The sequence below is a fragment of the Orbicella franksi genome, chromosome 7, assembly GCF_964199315.1.
Source record: "Orbicella franksi chromosome 7, jaOrbFran1.1, whole genome shotgun sequence".
In the NCBI taxonomy this organism is placed as follows: domain Eukaryota; kingdom Metazoa; phylum Cnidaria; class Anthozoa; order Scleractinia; family Merulinidae; genus Orbicella; species Orbicella franksi.
Genome location: NC_138151.1, coordinates 5,189,648 through 5,210,224, shown reverse-complemented (window position 1 = coordinate 5,210,224; position 20,577 = coordinate 5,189,648). Strand labels below are relative to the sequence as shown.

The following is a 20,577-nucleotide window of genomic DNA, read 5'->3' as shown; positions in this document are numbered from 1 at the left end:
AGAGTAACCCTCTCTCCTTGTAAACAAGCCCTATTCAGGCTAATCTGAGTGATATTCAGTAGCTTTCAGTCTCACCGGGTGGAGCCTTTCGCTCCGATTACTCTGAATAACGCTCGATCAGGTTAGTTCTGTTTATCGTTAGCACTCGAAAATGGAGTTAAAACGATATGCGCTTTAAAAGTGTGCAGCCTTCACCCATGGTCTGCAGTCTGTGTTTCAACCTCATTCTGCATTTTACCCCCGTAGTCCCCTACTGCCTGGTTTCAAAATGCCGCATGTTCTCGCAGAGATCATGAATTAAGGGTAGTGTCTTATCCTACTATTCAAAACAACTTTTTGCAACTGCTATCCTTTTCATTCTCATCGAATTTGCAGTTACGAGAGGTTACTAGCCGGCAACGTCATTCGTAAGAGCAAACGAAATACAAAAAGGCTTAAAATTGGACATTTTTTCGCGTGACTCATTATCCTCATTCTCATCAGAATGTGCTCTTAATTCATGATCAAGCTTAATTTCTGCGACATGTGGCATTCGATACCTCGAAGCTGCGTCGTCAGCATAGTGACTGAACTAATTACTTTGCCGTAGTTTCCCTGTTAGGATGATAGATAAGTTGAATTAACGATTTAAAGCCGTGCATTGTGACCCTCGCTCCATTGAGGAGTTTTTTGCGTGGGACTTATTATTCTAATTCTCATTAGAATGTGCTCTTAATTCATGATCAAGCGTGACTTCTCTGCGCGTGACTCATTATTCTAATTCTCACTAGAATGTGCTCATAATTCATGATCAAGCTTAATTTCTGCGACGACATGAGGCATTCGATACCCCGAAGCTGCGGCCTCGGCATAGTGACTGAACTAATTACTTTGCCGAAGTTTCCCTGTTAGGATGATAGATAAGCTGAATTAACGATTTAAAGCCGTGCATTGTGACTCTCGTTCCGTTGAGGACGTATCACCCCGTATCAGTTTTCTGAGAATCACTTATCCATGCCCTCTGCACACAAGATCGAGGCTACAATTCACACAATTGTCTGTGTACCATCAGGGAAGAAGCCGAATGGTTTACGTTCCTTGCATTGAAATCTCAGAAGCATTTCTCTGCGTCGCATCTTGTTATGATATGTTCTTCGCCTACTGATTCGTTTAAATTAGTAAAATGGCTGCTAGCAGAACGAAAACCATCGAAGAAATCGACGATATATCGGAAATGTTTCCAGCGATGGCGGCCCTTGGTGTATCGTGTAAAGGACTAACAACATTGGATGAGATGAAAGCCAAAGTGAAAGAAGAATTAAATCCGTTAGAAGATAAGCCTAGCTGGACGGCAGGACAGGTAAGAATATTTTTAAAATGCTGTTTAGATCTATAAAAAACAAGAAGTGGTGAACTGTGTTTCGCAACAGCAACTGAAACAGTTTAGCAAGCTGTTTTAGACTGGCATCGGCAGCATTGGAAAAATTTGTAATAAAAAGGCTAAAACTGTTTAAAAGGCTTATTTGTATTTTGTATTCGTACCAAGACACATTTGTAAATACGAAGCGAATTCTAGTATATAAATATGTTTTTGTATATATTCACCAGTCACGATTAGATCGATAGATTGCAATTCCGGATTTTCTACAGATGTTTCTTACTGGCCATGCAAAGATTTGAGAAGCTAGTAGCTGAAATTTTTCCCTTTTAAAAACCATAAATCCTAAATGACTTTGTTACAAGCATACTGTTGTAGCCTTGCGTTTTTAAAATTCAAACATGGGATAAGCAGTATACCATAGTATACCAAGAAGTAAAACCCCCGGCCGCATTCGAATGTGTTAACTTTACGTGTAACGTCATTACGTTACGTTCGATCACGACGATTCAGAAATATGAATATAGATCATTTTCACTGTCACGCAATAGGAATTTAAATCGAAAACCATTCAGTGGATAAACCCAAGAAATTGTGATGTTATAGGAGATGTATAAAGAAGACAGGTCTCCGAGTTTAAGATCTGTGCGTTTTCCCAAACCTTAAATATTCGTCGAAATGTTTTGAACAAATTTACAGCCCAGTGTGTTCACGTGACGTCATTAAATTCTCAAATCCAAAACTAAAGAGCCCATAAAGGTTTTATCCTCATCAGGTATAAGAGGTACTAAATTTGATTCTGTTTACAAATTTCCAGCTCAATTGCATTCTTCGTTTGGAAACCAGCGCATTTTGAATTTCGGAGTTATGGCAGCGCGTGACATCAAGCTAATAAAGCTATGTCGAGAAATATAAACTGGCCTCGTGATTTTTAGCCATTTTAGGAGTTAAAGTATTTGGAAAAGTGCTTGCGTAAATGTTTTTTTTGGTTAGGTTCAGATAATCAGTTGTCTATGTAGCCAAAGTAAGTTTCAGATGTTTACACTATTTTCCATGGCGGCTCCATACTAGGCTCTATAATTTTGCGCCGAACATTTCGACGAATAGCTCAACTTTGGGACAACGCACACGCCTTAAACTTAGAGGACTGTATTCTTTATTTATCGTCTACAATATCACACTTTCTTGACTTTATCCACTGAATGGTTTCTAATTTTAATTTTTATTGCGTGACAATTTACACATTCTATATGGCGGCCGGAAAATAGTGAAAACATCTGGAACTTACTTTGGCTATCTAGGCGAGTGATTATCAGTACTGAAAAAAACAAGCATTTACATGAGCACTTTTCCTAACTTTAATTTGTAAATAGAGTAAAAATGTTTTTTTTTTTTTGTTTTTTTTTTTTGTTTTAATAAGAATATATTTTACAAGAATATCAAGAATGAAATTTGCGAAATTTTAAGAATATTTTAAGAATAAAAGAGACTGCTAGGAACGTCAGTATAGTCTTGGGCTAGAATACAAGCTCTGAGTGAAAGCATCGCAATCGGCCATTTTACCAGTTTCCTGTCAGTTACTCTCCACCGATCAATTCGAATACACGAAAAATTTATGAAAACGTTCACTGGCTATATAAGGTTAAAACTTTGGAGCTTTCCGCTGTCAGACTACAACCTGCGATGGATAAAAAATGGAAAAAATGACATCTACAAATATATACAAAAATATGTGGGACTATAAAAAGAATATATTAAGAAGGAAAATATGTGTCAATAAACTTATTGTTCCGTCATGATTTATCGAAGCAGTGTGCCATGGTCCTAGCGTCTTACGAATACGTAAAGCACCTTAGTCAATCACTTGTGAATTTTTAAAGTCAACGGAGTGATTTTAAGAGCAAGCTAGATCAATAAATCATGGAGATGACAATTCAAAGCCGCTCCCCGACCTCTCAATCTTCATTTTAAGTGTTTTCTTTTTGTACCTCCCAACTCAAAATGGAACAAACGGAGAAAATCTACTTAACACAAATTCACCACGGTTTCAACGTTCACCACCTGATCACGTGCGACTCGAAAGTTCAAGATGTTGTTTCCCCAGGGAATTAGTAAGTTTTGACCCATGACACTTGACACATTCTCATCCAATCGGCAAACGCCGAGTTATTTAATTTGAGTTATTTTTCTATTTCTATCAGACGTTTCAAGTTTTATCGGAGGCTAGCAAGGCTGATGCACACAAACGTGAAATTTTGTGTAAACTTTATGAGGAGGCAGCGGGGCTCTTTGATCAATTGAAAGATGACGTCATCGTGAAAACCCTCCAGGAAAGCTTGGATGACTTCAAGACAACCCTCGAAGAAAATCTCAAAAATATCAAACCGAGAGAACAGTATGTAGTTCTGGTTGCAGGTAAACAGCATTCAGTAATAGGTAACTGATAGCTCTACCATTGCCTATTGTGATTTTTATAATAAGTTAAATTACTCTCGCATTTTGATTGGTTCTTACTTATGATCTATTGGAGGACAGATGCATAGATGAAGTCGTTAACACTTCTTTTCGTTTATTTGTTATATAGCACAAGTAGATTCCATGTTGCCGTGTGTCTGTTCGGTAATAGAGCACAGACGACATAAAAATTTGGTAAGAAAATCCGTGACACACTTGTCTAATGGCTCGTGTGCCACTTTTTTTGTTTTTCCATATTTTGACGTCATCCGTGATCTATTACTGAACAGACATACGGCAACATGGAATCATCATGTTTATACGGAATATATGTATAACCTGAATGAAAAAAATTCCCATCAATTGCCGTTTCGTTAGTTAAAGATCATCACTTCTATGGTTGGTATGTTGTCTGACAAATAGACTTGGAATGCTTTCGGATTTGATAAGGTAATTGGAAATTTAGTCTTGTATTTAAGCCTTCGATGCCTAATTCGGTATCTAGATCAGCGAAACGTAACGTCATAATACACAACAAAGACAGATCATTCTTTTGAAACAGGTGAAACCAGTGCGGGCAAAAGCAGCATCATTAACTTAATTCTTGGAGAAGATCTTTTGCCATATTCAATTCTCAGCACAACCTCAACGATATGCGAATTGAAATATGGCAAGAAGCCCGGGATAGGGATACACTTTAAAGATGGCCCAGGAGAAAGTCGTGAGCCTATCTACAAAGAGCTTGGTCATTCCTCGGCGACTTATAAAGAGGAGATAAAAGGCTTTGTTAACTTAAAAGATGAGCGAGATAAAGGGTCTCCTTACAAGAAAATAGAGCTGTTTTGGCCACATCCGTTGTTCCAGGTAAAATTAAATTTCTGAAAGGAAATACTCGCATAAGATCGATTTTGAGACCAGTTTTTTTTTTTTATTTTTTTTTTTTATCAAGTTTGTTAAACGTGCAGTAGTCAGAAAGATGTCGCGGTTGAGACGCAAATTGCTCGTTAACCGCTATTTAGCCCTATTCGGACCCTCTACTCTGGCATTCCTTGTTGAGTTTCGCAAATTCAGAAACTTATTCTGCTCATAGAGGCCCCTTCACACTTAGTGCAAACTCTTCAGGGGTTTCTGTAATCATCAGAATTTTTACCAAGTGAAGTGTTTGTCTTGCCTCAAACGTAACCTTACCCCAAACCAGCAGAGGACCAGAACCTGTCTTTTAGTAGGCTTCTCCGAAGAAGTGCTTGTTTCTTCATCTAGGAAGGTGTGATAATTGTTGATAGTCCTGGAGTTGGAGAAAGCGACGCCATGAGTGAATTTGTCCTCAGCTACCTGCCACACGCCTTTTGCTTCATTTATGTGATAAAAAGCGACAACGCTGGAGGAGTTCAGGAAGACAGGGTAAGGCGCCACACTTGACGATTGATATAGTTAAGAGAACTCATCACTTCTCGATCCAACTAGGTAGTGAATCCTGTCTAGTGTTGTGTACGTTAAGACGTCTCAGACGGGTTCATGATCCTCGTTAGTTCTCTTTATTCCCTCAAACTTTGCCAAAGTTTGCATCTTATAAAGCCTATCAAAATTTGATAAAAAAATTTCACCGTGCCGTTTTTGAATTATAAGCCCTTAGAGCTATAATTGAACGTGTTTTTAGCAGGTCATACACTTTCTATGGTAACGTAATTTGTCGGGCATTCTCCCTTTTGTATTTTTATTTTCTTTTTAATTTTTTTAATGATTCAGTTTTTTTAATGATTGATGATGGAAGTACTAATTGATCACAAATAACAACAGCAATAACGACAACAGTTAAGCCCCTACGAATAGAGTATCTTGTCCCGCAACCGGGTAAAGGCTCGTATCCGCCATCCTTGCGCGGGGAAAGCAATGTTGCAAATTTGTGCACACGCGGAGTTAAGGTTCAGGTTCACATAAAGCGCAGAACCCAAGCGAGGTTTTATCTTTTTATACGTTTTGTATTGGGGACAATTAGTAACCGACCTAAAGATATATGATGCAAGATGTTCCTCTGTCATCGCCGAGTGGACCTGAACATGTTATGGCAAATACACTACCTTGAGACCGCAGAAAGTGTGAAATGGTGGACAAATCTCGAGATTGGGGCTTATGGTTTATGATTGGCCATTCGTTTCAAAATTACCACAGGGTATACGCGGGTTTTTCTGCCGCGTATACTTGTTTACATACGTTACGTATGGGCTTTAAGCTCATATATACGACCATTTAGATCGCGTATATACGCATTTTTAAAGGGCCACATATTTGCGTAAATTCAAGCGCGGGGATATGCGAAATAAATGCCCAAATATACGCGTCCTACAAGGACCCATATATACCCGTGCTAAAATGCGCGTATATGCGGGTCTCGTAAATTACGTTGTATATTTCAGCACGAAATGTGCCTTTTAAGAGAATGATTGTTCGTGTATGATAGCAATGAAAATTACTTTAACTAGACATCGTCAATATGGCGGCAGTGGCAAAATTCCTTGTCTTGGTCTACCTGCTATTTAATGTTTCTGGCTGCAGCTCTCCCGTGAATGAACTTCTAGAAACAGTTATGCGTCTTTTGAATGACTGTTCAAGATTTTATCCTAACGCTAAGAAAACGACGAAGCCGTGATAACAAGCGCCAAATGCGGCGTAGCCACGAGGAGCCTGGGGGGTTGTTGCTCGTTTTCGCGGTTTTGTCGCTTTGTGCGCTCGCGCTCAAATTGCTTAAAAATTTGCTAAACCACCAAGCTACGCAGGCTAATCCTTTAGTTGACTCATTGGACAGAGGTACCAGGGCAAATGCTGAGAAGATACGGGCTCTAGAATCGCTGGTGAGACAAATGCAATATTTACTACTTAGATGGGAAATGTTTGCATTAAGAGCAGTTTCATGCACCTCAGTGTACTCCCATTAGGGCTTTGCCAACTGTATCAGCTTCTAATGGAAGAGTGGGTCCTACAGCCTATGATATATCAATACCTCAAGGGGAGTTTTAGGAAACAGACTGTGATTTTAGTGTACGTCCTTTTGGGTCTTCACCAGATAATTCATCTGGTTGGGTGTTATCATCAAATGTGTCCCTGACAGCTAGTATTTCCAGTATTACATATATCTTGTAAAATCACTGCGTTCACCCATATTGGTTGTGCGTACAGCATGGTTATTCCATGCCTCAACCAGGAGGTTTAACTGGTTGTTAATTCTGGAAAGAAATATGTAATACAAACAGAACAGATCGATTATGCTTGTCGATTCCAGGATGCCATTTTCTTCCATCTGGTAGAACAGAGTGTAGTAGAACTGACCGACTTCAATAAAGACCTCTCTCCAGAGAAACTCAATTCACTGGTTGTGTACAGACAACCCAGCAATTTTGCTTCCCCTATTAAATCCCCTGTGCCATAGCATAGCTCTTCCTACCTCTAAATTTTCATTCCCTTCGTCTGAACACACTCTAAGGGGCAATCCATAACTTTGCACAGCAGCTAAGAATAGAGCGAGCCCAGTCGCAGCAGAATTGTTTGTTGCACAACTTAAAGTCTAAAGCCCTGTCAAAATTACCATGTATTACGAACCTCCAACTGATAAGGCAGTGTAGTCCATCAATGTGCCAGAGAGAATTAGGTCCCCTGACGCTGTCAACACGCCTTGTGATGGTATTGAACCACCTCAAATCAGACCCTGCTGGGTCAGTTTGGAAAAAAACTTTCTCTTACACGCTGACGCTGAACATTGATACTTCTACTTCGCAAATGACCCAGTATGATACTGATACCAGAATTGGAAAACCCACTTTAGTCTTATTTCTCGACTCATCAGGGCCAGGTTGTTCGAACGCCGGTTAACGCTAACCCAGGATTAAAAGTTAACCCAAATATAAATTTTTCTCTATAAGAATGTTTTCCACTGCTTATGCTTTGTGTAGTTTGAGATTACTCAAGTTCAAAACTGAGCTGCAAACATTTCCCGTCTATGCAGTAAGTATTGAATTTGTCTCACCAGCAATTCAAGAGGCAGAATTCTCTCAGCATTCGCTTGGGCACCTATGTCCTAAACGGTGAACAGAATCCAAAGCAACTTCACGACGAACGATCAAGTTCTCCGCCATGTTACGATTACCGTGAGGATAAAATCTTGAACAGTCATTCAAAAGACGCATAACTGTTTCTAGAAGTTCAGTCACTGGGGGAGCTGCAGTAGCAAACATTAAATACCAGATAGACCAAGACAAGGCATTTCACCACTGCCGTCATATTGACGATTTCTAGTTAAAGTAATTTTCATTGCTTTCATACACGAACAGCCATACTCGTAAAAGGCACATTTCGTGCTGACATATACAACGTAATTTACGAGACCCGCATATACGCGCATTTTAGCACGCGTATATATGGGTCCTTGTAGGACGCGTATATTTGGGCATTTATTTCGCATATCCCCGCGCTTGAATTTACGCAAATATGTGGCCCTTTAAAAATGCTTATATACGCGATCTAAATGGTCGTATATATGAGCTTAAAGCCCATACGTAACGTATGTAAACAAGTATACGCGGCAGAAAAACCCGCGTATACCCTGTCGTAATTTTGAAACGAATGGCCAACCATAATGGTTGGGCTTCAACTTGAGGAACTGCCCATTACATATAGTTGTTTTCTTTTCAAGCTGACAAGCCCATAAACTGCTCTCGACCACTTTAACTCTCCAGAACCTCGGTCAGTATTAAATAAAATCATGTGTTTTGTATGGCTTAGTTGTAGAGAATGTTTCAACCTATTGTTTTATAACCAGGACCAAAGTAATCACTGTAGCCAATCTTCTGAATGGACAAAGACAATCAAGTGAAATAATCAAAAGGTGAAGCAAATTCATGTAACCTGCGCTCAGAGCGGAAAACTTGTGCCAGCAAGTCTTGATTGGTCTAAAGTTAAGTTCTGAGTGATTGCAAAAATGGCACTAGTCTTTTTAAACTAATCATTAACCGTAGGAATGCGCAACCAACTACTTTCGGCACTCAAGCGTCAACAGCTCTGACAATTTATGAGGACCTCCGAAAGCTTCCAACAGAGCGTGCTAATTTTTTTATTGTGCCTTTTAACAGCTTGGTTTGTTACTCAACCACGCCAAAAAGTTGAAGAAGGAAGCAAATCTGGACCTCAAGTTGTTCACGTCTTGTGCATTATTCGTTTGCAACATGTGGGATAAAATTCCCGCTAACAATGTTGAAGAAGTGAAGAAGACACAGATTGAGAAACTCACCAAGAAGTTAAAAGGCCTCGATGAGCAGTCACAGATCATTTATTTGTCGTGCCAAAGAGCTCAGCTCGCTCAGACGTATGGTGTTATTACTGAGGACTTTGACCAGCTGTTAAGTGGTATAAGCAATCTTGTAGTCTCATCCATGCAGAGCAACCTAGAAATTTATTCGAGGTAAGTAACACAGAGAGCTTAGAAAAAAGCTTGCTTCGAAGAAACGACTTTAGTCAATCGCAAGCAAGTATTGTTTAAAGATCCGTGAAAGGAGAAAATCGTGCAGCTTACAATCAGCCCTTACTGAAAGAAACAGAAAAAAGTAACATTTTCTGATCTGAATGAAATGGGGTTAATGAAGTGTGGATCAGAAAGATTTTCGCTAAAAATTCACCACAGCTAGGCGAAGTTTGTTTACTATTTAGCGTTACTATTTGCTGAAACGTCTACTCAAAATATGCCGGTTGTCACATAAATGACTCGGATACGTGGGTCGCTGGTAGTGAACTGATAAGTGAAAAACAGAATTCAGAACACGGACATCATCCAACATTACGTAAAATAGATCGATCGAGCAATTGTTAAGAGCTCTTCATGCATATGACTTGACAAGCATTTGTGTTCTTTGTCAGAAAGAAACTGTTCTCGGTGAACCAAACACGGCATTTCAGGCGTTTGCTATAGTATCGAACATTAAAATCATTGATTAAAGGAGAATCACAGATGTGATGTAACAATAGGCTTAAATTAGAACTCAAAATCTCGTCCTCTTCCACCTCAGCCGTGATTAATGGCATTCTATGTTTAATTAACCTATTGTTACTGACTTGTTCATATTTGCAGTTGGCTGGAGAATCTGCTGTCTAAGGCCTCTCATCAAGTCAGAGTACTGTTGAAATCAGCGACCATGTCACGCCAGGAAACAGAGAAGAGAATGAAAAGAGTAATGGATAGGATGGTAGAATTGGAAAGTTCACAGGATCGTATTTTTGACGAGCTCAGTGAATACCAGTTACAGGTGATAAAAGAGATTCTTGAAAAACTTGCGAACTACTTTAAATCAGCGGAAACTTCCGAAAGATTCAGCAAGTGGTCTCCTTCTCAAGTGCCCCAAGCTGGTGAGACGTGGGCGAAAACTAAGAGCGAAGTGTTGAAGTGCATTTCAGAAAGAGCCCAAAAGTTTGTTCAGGAATGGGAAGATCAGGAAAATCATTTTGCTAAAGGTGAGGTTTCGCTTCTCAAGTATTGTACTGAAAAGTATGATATCATGGAGGACGAAATCCGAAAAGTGGAAGAAGTTGTTCTTTGTGACGAAACTGAGCAAGAACGTCCAACGCATGAGCCCTCTACACCGCCAAGATCTCTAAAGAAGTCGTCCAAAACGTCCACAGATGTCACCACTTCAGTATGGTTTCGTCAAGGTCTGGCCTCGGTCGTAATTGGTGCGCCGTTCATTGGCAATCTTACGCAAAAATTCAAGCAGAACGTCCAATACAGAAAGAAGCTTCAGAGTTACATCAATGATCCACTCCCTTACATGGGAAAGAGGTCTAAGAAGTGTCTTAAAATCATTGCCAGTGAGGACAGGCTGCTTCCGTTCATAACCGGACAGTTAGGAGATGCAGTCCAATTCCTCACAGAGATCAAGACAAAGATACCACGACTGAGAGAAGGCGATAAAAAGTTATATCATCAGCTGCTCACCGAGTCTAGGTGCAAACTCGAAACCCAGGAGATTTACCAACCGGTCAGCCTGCAGTTGGAGAATTTAAAACGAGACATTACAGTGTTCAACATCAAAGAGATCAGGAAATCAGATTTCTCAAGGAGAGAGTTGAAGTGGAGCGAAGACGAGAAATCCTTCATTGGAAGAGGAACCTTCTCGACCGTGTACTGTGGAGTTCTTTCTCGCAAAGGGAAACCAGAAATTAAGGTGGCACTCAAGGTGTACAGCAATCCTTTAGAAAGTCACAACGTGTGGTATTTTATTGACGAGGAAAGGGCGCTAAGGTATGTTTTCCCAGATAATTTTTTTGTGTGTGTGGATATTTATTTTTCTTTGAAAAATAGTTCAGTTCATGTCACGCACAGACCCAATTAATGTCAAAAAACGGCTTTGTAGTTATTTGAGGCATTTCCTCGACCAGTCTCCTCCTCTCTACTTGCATTTTAAAGCAACCAAATCATTTTAAGGGGATTATGGTAATTTTCTTTCAGTCTGGAGAAAGGTAATTCGTAAGTCATCACCATTTGCACAGTATCAATTAAGCTTTATTACTGTCTGCTTGTCAAAGATAACGGATCTTCCAGAGAAAAATAATGCAGATACGATATTTCCTGATCGCAGGTAGCGACTATTTTAAATAAAGTTCAACTTTGTATCGAAATAGCTTATTTCTATATATGTCATCTTTCTCTCAGAGAATTGCGTCACCCAAACATTGTAGAGTTCTTTGGAACCAATCTTCAACAGTCATTGTCTGGAACCAAAGTCATGGTCATCTTAGAGCTCTGTGAGTGCTCCCTTAAAACTCACATCATGTCTCATCCTGAGAATGCCCCTGCGCGCTCAGAAGACGCAGCTGTAAGGACAAATGTACTGCTCTGGGCTATCCAAATTCTTGATGCGTTGTGCTATGTTCATGACCAGACATTTGTCCACCGAGACCTAAAACTGGACAATTTATTGGTAAGTAAAACTCTCGCCCATGACTCGCGTAGCCCTTGGAAAATTCTACTCCATATAGATAGTTGACTCAACCCAAATTTGAAATTAGCCAATCAGAAGCCGTGTCCACTGTCCTGATATCCTGTAATCATGTAATCTTCTGAATATCGCCTGATGTCGTTTGTCCTCTGGGCAATGTTCATTTTCCTACCGCGGATGCAAATTAAGGAATAATCTCTCCGCCGTCTACTGTTGCGCTTCTAAGTTGGAAAAATCTGCATGGGAAAAATTTTGATTTTATTTAATTTTAATTATTTCTATAGAACTCCAGTGTATTGTAGTTCTAGTACATTTTTGGCTTTTCTGCATTTTTGTATTTTTGTATTTTTGTATTTTTTTTTTTTTGTTAATTTATAATTTTGTAGTGAAATTTTGTGACTGAAAAGCCCAGATTGGGGGTTACGATAAACGTATGTATTTTTTTATGTTTATGTTTGTGCACTGACCTGATATGGCCATACGATATCACAGTCACTTGGCCGAAACTGGGCGCACGATAAATACCTAATTTTACCTTTTTCAACACCGTTTGGTCTCGCCATGGGTATATGCAGCCGAAGCTTACCAACAAGTTTTGAAAGCTTATTTGTTTCAATTTGCACTTCAAATATATATCGAGCCATCTGCCGTCGGTCGATGCCTGGGACAGTGTTTCGCTGCATTCAGGGCTTTGATAATATATTGAGATATCTGTGTAAGATGTAAAATATCCTTGCACGAGTCACCGGCGTGCCAGCAAACGTATTTGAGCTAGTATACCAGTGTTTTTCTCCAGACGTTTTCGGTTATGAGATTGTTAAAACGTTTTCGTTACACTTAGCGCTTGGTTAATAGCGGAGATATATATATATATATATATATATATATATATATATATATATATATATATATATATATATATATATATATATATAATTTGGTAGCAATATACCAGCTGCTACTCGGAGTGAAATTACAAGCATAACGGTGGCATATCGATAGGGGAACTACACTGACTCCCCCGTTGTCTTTGTTGCTTTATCAAGTTGACAGATAAGAATCAAGTGAAACTGACCGATGTTGGCGTAGCGAAGCGTGAAAGAGATATATCAGGTACATTCTGCGGTACTCAACTTTACCTTGCACCCGAAGTCTTGGATTGCCATGTCTACGACAGCAAGGCTGACATGTATAGTTTTGGCATCATACTTTGGGAAATGTGGTATGCCATGACAGCATTTCATGTCGACCTGGTGAGCCGATCTCAGTTGCAGCTTTTGAATGATATAAGAGGGGGACTGCGCCCTAGCCAGATAGACGGCACACACCAACCTTGGGGATTGTGGAGTTGTGTAATGGCGGCGTGTTGGGTCAAGGAGCCACAGCACCGGCTAACTGCTAAGGAGAGCTGGATAGCGCTTGATAAATTGCAAAGGCTTCTAAAGGAAAAGCATACTAACGACATGGGCACCAGTGCATCACCACTTCATTCTTCATCAGAAACGACGCTCCACAGTTCCCCTGCACATGAATTACCTGCTGCTGAGTCAAACGCTGCCCCTTCAAGGCCACGGCCAGTCCCAAAACCACGCGTAGCCTCCAAGCCACAACCAGCCGCGAAGCCACGACCAGCACCAAGACGAAATACGCCACGGCAAGCGTCTGTAACATTTTCTGCTGCGACGGAAGACGGAAATGTACATTTTCAACTCAGTGAAAAAACAGAACAGTAAATTGGCAATTTTTTGTAATAATGCTGACCGAAACAGTGTTTTAAAATTTCTTTTAACAGAATGCTATTGAGATACAAACGGCATTTCCAACACGTAGATATATTAAATGTTTATAAAGTAGTTGTTACCTTGACTTCAGATCTACAGATTACACAGGCGCATTTCCTCTCCCCATATGAGCGTCAGGTTTTCTAGGTGTGTGCCGCCATCATCGGAATTCAGGCACAAAAAGTTGTAAGCGTAACTTTGGTCGGTTTTTTGCTCTTATTTCAATTGTACACCAAGTTTTTATGGGAACATATTGTTCTTTCGTTGCAGCGTATAGTTCAGATATCCAGATGTTTAGTTTTGTAAATTAATTGGTATTAACGTAAATGAGTGCGAGTTATTGGCTTGGCTCAGAGTAGTTGGCCACTACACAAGCTATCAGTAAACTTTAGAGATCTTGGATCTCAACTACCGGGTAAAATATTAAGTCATTTCTTAGCCGACAGTTTATGTTCAGAAGAATGTTCGGCCATCGCGTAAAGACTTTCTTAGCGTCAGAGAAACGCGATGTAATCTTAGAGGTAATGGCGTTGATTTATGTGCGCCTTAATTTAACCTAAACTTAATGAAGAGATCATTTACTTACATCAATACGAAGCTAGCTCTGGAACAGTCTGCCTTCAAATGTGAAACACGGCCCTCGATGTTACCCATTTTAAGAGTAAACTAAGAACAATAGATTTTTAATTTTTTGCTCATTTTATTCCACCGTGATTCTGTTAGGATTTTAAATATCACTGTATATATTTAATTCTTAGTGTTGACGTTGCCCACTTTAAGAGTAAACTAAGAACAATAGACCTTTAATTTTTTGTTCATTTTGTTCCACCGTTACTTTGTTAGGATTTTAAATTTCACTGTATATATTTAATTCTTCGTGTTGACGTTTTAGTTAATTAATTAGATGTGAATCAGATAATAGGAAATTTTTAATATTTTAGATTTTATAACTTGTAAATTACGTAAATCTTTGTATTTTAGGAATACACGTAGGTATTTTGAACGAGCTTGTACACCTCTTAGACGTGACGTGTCTAAATAAAGTATTGTTTTGAATTGTATTGTAAGGAGTAGGTAAAGGTAATGGAGTATTAAAAATGAGTTTAAAAAAGTTCTTGAAATTGCAACAAGAGAGCGCTGCTGGGGTGGATCCAGGGGTGGTTCGGGTGATTCGGTCGAACCCCCTAAAGGAGATGAAAAATTCCTTAAATGCGTGCTGTTTTTGGATCTTTCCGACCAGAACCTTTGTGGGCAATCATCGCTACAAATACTATATTTAATCTTCTGAAAAAAAAAAAAGACTTACTTGAAAAAAGCAAAAATAATATTGATGGACGTGAGTCAGTTTCCTGAATCTAAAATCCGTTTTATTTAAGTACTTCCTTTTTTTATTTGTCTATTTGGTAAAATAACACGTGATTCATGCTCCTGTCAAATTCTACATGGCACCAAAAGTGACAGTTTTTCTTTCGAGAGATATCACAGGTTAGGCGTCGTGGCTTAGGCCAGAAGATTAGCCTCTTTGTGTCCTTTGTTAATTAGCTCATCAGTGAGTTGTGCAATCGTCACAAAGATTTCGACTACCAGCGCGCACGAAAGCCCAAGGAAAACGACTTTTCTCAAGTCAGTTCAGTCAGTGTTTACTTTGAAGTCCGTCAGAGTTATGTTGAAAAGACAACAGCAAGTAAATCGTACGTTTTTTCGGACCGCTAGTACGTACGTCATCAGGAAGTTAAACGTTACTGTAAATATCCAAGCGTAGTAGACATGATTTCAAAGATATTAAAGAACCAACAATCATCCCTCAAAATGCTGGAAATTACGTTTTCGAGAACCTAAATGAGTCTCCGAGGGGTGGGGAAGTGGGGGTGAAGCATGCCTCGGATCCCTTAATAGAAGTTTCCACCTTAGGTGAACAGTTCTATGGGTGGCGAATGGTCCTTCAAAAACTCTGGATCTCGTAAAATTTTAGGCGAATTTCACGGGTCTCGCAGTCTCCTTTTTTAGCGGTTTTGTGCGTCTCGCAGTCTCGATTTTTCTACGAAGCTGTCTCGGAGTCTCGATTTTTCTCAAGGCTAAGGGTCTCGAAGTCCAAAATGCGTTCCATTATTTGTTTTTATAAATGGCGTCTTCCAGCTTCACTTGATATTGAATTTCAATGAGGCAACTTACAAATTTTTCCGAGAAAAAGTTATCCTAACTTCTCCTAAATTGTCTTAATTCCACAAAAAGATACAAAACCTACCGCAACGTCCGTTTTGGCGCCAGAAAAACAGTTATTTTTTCTCCAGGATATCATAACGTCGTGTGTTACAATCGAATTTCCAGTTCCAGTCAGTCCCAAGAAGCTGGCTTAAGGCTGTACAAGCTCATTCTTGCTCTCAACTAAATCTGGGGCTCGAATTTTAAGAGTCTGAACGTCTCGCGCTCGCACTCAAAGCGCTTTGAAGTCTCGGTCTCGTAATCTAAAGAGTCAAAATGTCTCGGCCGGGGCTCGCAAAGAAAAACTCGTCTCGCCGTCTCGCAAAGTCTCGCATTTACCATTCGCCACCCCTAATTCTCCTTCACCAAATCCTGGATCCGCCCCAGCGCTGCTCACGTTCTGCTCGATATCCTTCATTCGAATGGTCACATAGTGTATATTATTACTCAACATTGAATTAGCCCATATCATCTTACGAAATGTTTAGACAGTCAGTTGCGCCAAACTTATGAGGAACTTAAAGCGTTTCAGGAATTCGCAGCGTGTATTCACAGAAGGTCTAATTATATAATAATAATAATAATAATAATAATAATAATAATAATAGATTTGTATAGCGCCATATCCAGGGCTCATGGCGCTTTACAGTAAAAAATGTTATTAAAATGTTATTTATGCCGATCTTGAGGCTAGGTAACAGGGGAGGTGTTAAGTGGAATGATATCCTGCTGTAAAATGTTAATTGCACATAAGACAGATGCCGGTACACGACAGAATAAACATCTGAATCGTTTTCCAGATTTACCATTCGCGAGCATTAAAAACCTTTTATGCTTGTGCCTATTTCGTCTCCCTCGTCGGCCAAATCTTAAACGTGGTATTATGTGCATGTAGATTTGATTGGTGTTGAAGAGTAATAAGTTAAGAGTTACCAAATTAATTTTTCATTGGTGTTTCACTGAAGCACGTGGGAAGAATGCATAATGTATTTGAGTTCGTATCATTTAGGCGCGATCATTATTGTGTTGTGTTAGACGATCGATCTCTTCTACTGTTATCCATGCATTGAACCTCGGAAAGCAAGTGGTAATTCTCAGCGAGTAAAATCTCTTGCTTCACGAGAGCCGATTGGTAAATATAGCTAAGAGCTTCGCCGATGGCGCTGGCATGAAAGCAAGATAGATTATGCTCGCAGGCTTGTAAAATCGAGTTCTAGTTAAGCTACAATCAGCCCCTCTATTTTCATAGCCCGCCTGGTTTGAAAGCGCGAAAAGAAAAATTTCCGTGCTTCCTCACTCTTGCGTGACTACTTTCTTCATTCACGTATATACCCAAAGGGTACAGTCAATTCTCTCTCGCGTTAGATCTGCTCTGTGCCCTGGTGCGTAGAATATACCCGAGGGTACAGCTAATTTTCTCTCGATTTAATCTGCTCTGTGCCCTCGTGGGTAGAATATACCCGAAGGTAGAGTTAATTTTCTCTCGAAATAATCTGCTCTGTGCCCTCGTGGGTAGAATATACCCGAAGGTACAGTTAATTTTCTCTCGCAATAATTTGCTCTGTACCTTCTTGGGTAGAATATACCCGGAGGTGCAGTTAACTTTTTCTCGCATTAATCTGCTCTGAACCTTCTTGGATAGAATATACCCGAAGGTACAGTTAATTTTCTCTGGCATTAATCTGCTCTGTGCCCTCGTGGGTAGAACAATTAATTTTCTCTCGCATTAATCTGCTCTTTGTCTTCTTGGGTAGAAACTCGACGTTTATTTCTCGGTGAATTGCCTCTATTCAAATGGATTAATAGGGTATGCAGATTTATCGGATTTTAACGAAACTTGGCCACAAACGTTCGTCAGATATTCGCGAACCAAAGTTTGTGAGACTTTTACGAAATCGATTTCTTTTTTTTCTTTTTTTTTTTTTTTTTGTGGTGTCTCATTGAGTAACAGCAGACAGAAAATTTTCGACTGTCTAAGTTTAAAAGGGATTTTCTGCTCAGCCAATAGAAATATCGAAAAATTGTTAGCCCATCATCTTCTGAGTGATAAAGTCCAGTCAGTTTGGATATCCGCTGTAACACAAAGACTGGTAATTCAGTTTAGCAGGCACGGTCATTTTTGCGTTTAAAGGCTTGCACTTCCCTAGGTAGGTAGGTAAAGTCTGTATGCGAGCCAAGTGGCCCATCAGGCCGGAGCTTATCCCGGTTTCTGTAGCATGAAGCGACTAGGAGTATTTCTACTCCCCCCTGGATGGGATGCTAGTCCATCGCAGGGTTACCCCCAACATTAAGTTTGCCGGTACCCATTTATACACCTGAGTGGAGAGAGGCACTGTGAGAGTAAAGTGTCTTGCCCAAGAACACAACACAATGTCCCCGGCCAGGGCTCGAACCCGGATCGCTCGATCCGGAGACGAGCGCACTAACCATGAGGCCACCGTGCCTCCCCTTGCACTTCCCTACCGAGGCAAAATTGGCAAAATATATTGTTATTTTCGGATTCTACAGTTTATTAACTTTACAATGATATATAGTTTAGCGAGGTTTTCGTTAAAGCAGCGCACACAGAAAGATGTTCCCGAAAGGCACCCCTGAAGGTCTACAGTAACCTTAAGCTCGTCGTGGATATACTCAACTGTATGATACAAAATGTAATGAGTAAAATTCAAAAATATTCAGTGGTCTATACGTTTCTTCCTACATATATAGATAAGTGGTCATACTAAATACCATCTTTGAATGCAGCTACAATAGCTAGCTTCGTACTCAGTATAATTAGCTCTTTAAATACTGACAATTTATTTGAAAATTTTTCGTCTGTTGCGGCAGATGGCAGGTGAAGAACCTATTTCAATATGCGATATCAGACATGTTTAGACTTCGGCCAAGTCCAACTGACAACTGAGCGATATGATCATTGATATTTAAACATTGTGTAAACAGGAAGACCTAAGTGACAACTCACAATAAGGCCAGTATCATCTACCACTTCAGCCACAAGGGATATTCCTGCTGCTGAGACAAATACTCGCTTAAAACAAGCGTCCTATGCGACCATACATAGAAAATAACGGAATATTCAGGAGCCAAATAATTATTTAACTGAGGTAAGGGCAGGAAGCGGTGTTTCTTTCAGTTGCTTGTTGATCTGAGGAAAGATTAACTGCACTTTAAAATAACGATAATATTGAAAGGTAACTTTATTCAGGATAGCAGAATGTAGCTACAAACAGTGTACTTTATTACAGAAAGTAGTCTTTGAATTAATTAATTTGTTACAAAAGGTCGCGAGGAATAGACCTCGACTCGAAGGTTGTTTATGTTATTTGAGCTACTGGTTACTTTAGTAAAAGTTACCGCAGCGAAACCAGATAAAGTATTTAGGTGTTTTCCTCCATGTCTGAAGAAACGTGCAGCAATAGCCTGCAAACGTACAGCGGCACGAGCAACGGCGAAGCCGCGAGAGTCGAGTCGACGAGCGAAGCTAGCCATTGAAAATTAGAGCCTGCCCGGCCGTGCTATTGTTATCTAAGCCAGCGTTCACAGTAAGCCGGAGATTTGAAAACGTAGCTTTTTTCTCTAAGGTTATGCCTACAATCTACGCTAATCCGTCACGAAAACGGAGTTTTTCGAAAACATTCTTCAAACGGGAGGAATTTGAAAACGCCGGCTTTTCGTTTTCGTGTGGACAAGAAACATTTAGAAAACGGAGCTTTTTGAAAACGATGAAGTCAGGATATAATCCTGTGATTTCCCTGTCCGAGCTTTTCTCAAACACAAATCCAAAATGACCAGTAGTTGTTATGTTTTTAAATTTATCCAGCGTAGTATGGACGCAAAATATTTGATGCGTTTTCAGAGTGAAACCTCCGTATTCAAATTTCTCCGGCGTAGTGTGGATGGAACCTGAATATACAGCTCCTCCAAAGGTGTCAAGAATTTGACAACTCGCTAACTTAATGCGTCAAACTATTAGCCATTATAGTTCACCACTAAATTTTCTCCGATTCTTATTAGTTTAAACTGAACACGTTACACGATAGTGTTCATCAGCGGAGAGACACTATATCAGCCCATAGTGCCAGTCCGAGGAAAATACCTGGATAGATACATGTAGTATTCGTCCATGAAAAATTTCCTGTAAAGAAGCAAGCTTATAAACAAAAATAATAAACAAATGAAATTGTATTAAGTGGGTTTTGTTTATTTTCCTTTTTAAATTTTACATTTGGCTTTCACGGCTAAAAAAGTTGAAAATAATTCAACATGATTTTTGAACTGGCGCGCGGAAGAAAATTTAGTGGTGAACAAGAAAGACAATAGAGTGTTTGTGTCTCGGAACTATCGGTCTGATGGTTGCCTTTGGAAATTTGATGTTCTTAAAACTAGCATATTTGCCCTCGGAAAGGACTAGACAGGTGTAACGTGAAGAACCTTATCCATTATGCAAAATATGACGTTTGTAGTCCCTGGAAGTCATCACTTAAATATTTAAACATTGCGTAAACAGCAAGACCTAAGTACAACTCACAATAAGGCCAGTATCATCAGTCTACCACTTTGTAAGGGATATTGTTAGTATTCGTGATACTGGGACAAATGCTACTTATAAGACGCGTCTTATGCGACCATAAACAGAAAATAGCGGAATATTCAGCTGCCAAATTGTCATTTAACTTAGGTAAGGGCAAGACGCGGTATTTATTTGAGTTGACTGTTGATCTGTAGAAAGATTAATTACACTTTACAATAATGATAATATTGAAAGGTTCCTTTAGTCAAGTTAGCTGAATCTTGCTACAAACAT

The 20,577-nt window shown here is 39.6% G+C and overlaps 1 protein-coding gene across 1 annotated transcript; it reads left to right on the top strand.

Annotated features, from left to right (window-relative positions):
• Positions 1 to 671: 671 nt before the first annotated feature.
• On the top strand, positions 672 to 16,291 carry LOC145493477 (uncharacterized). Its single transcript, XM_081472950.1, has 8 exons — positions 672 to 1,339; positions 3,559 to 3,772; positions 4,374 to 4,675; positions 5,072 to 5,212; positions 8,932 to 9,260; positions 9,924 to 11,090; positions 11,502 to 11,769; positions 12,834 to 16,291. The coding sequence occupies exons 1-8, from the start codon at positions 1,163 to 1,165 to the stop codon at positions 13,518 to 13,520; spliced, it is 3,285 nt and encodes a 1,094-aa protein (XP_081329076.1). The 5' UTR covers positions 672 to 1,162; the 3' UTR covers positions 13,521 to 16,291.
• Positions 16,292 to 20,577: the final 4,286 nt, after the last annotated feature.

What these genes read in the sequence shown, in the direction of transcription:
- LOC145493477 (XM_081472950.1), top strand. Translation starts at nt 1,163, where the DNA reads ATGGCTGCTAGCAGAACGAAAACCATCGAAGAAATCGACGATATATCG. An exon ending in GAGGAGTTCAGGAAGACAGG is followed by an intron (nt 5,213 to 8,931) that starts GTAAGGCGCCAC and finishes GCCTTTTAACAG; the next exon opens with CTTGGTTTGTTACTCAACCA. An exon ending in GACGAGGAAAGGGCGCTAAG is followed by an intron (nt 11,091 to 11,501) that starts GTATGTTTTCCC and finishes TCTTTCTCTCAG; the next exon opens with AGAATTGCGTCACCCAAACA.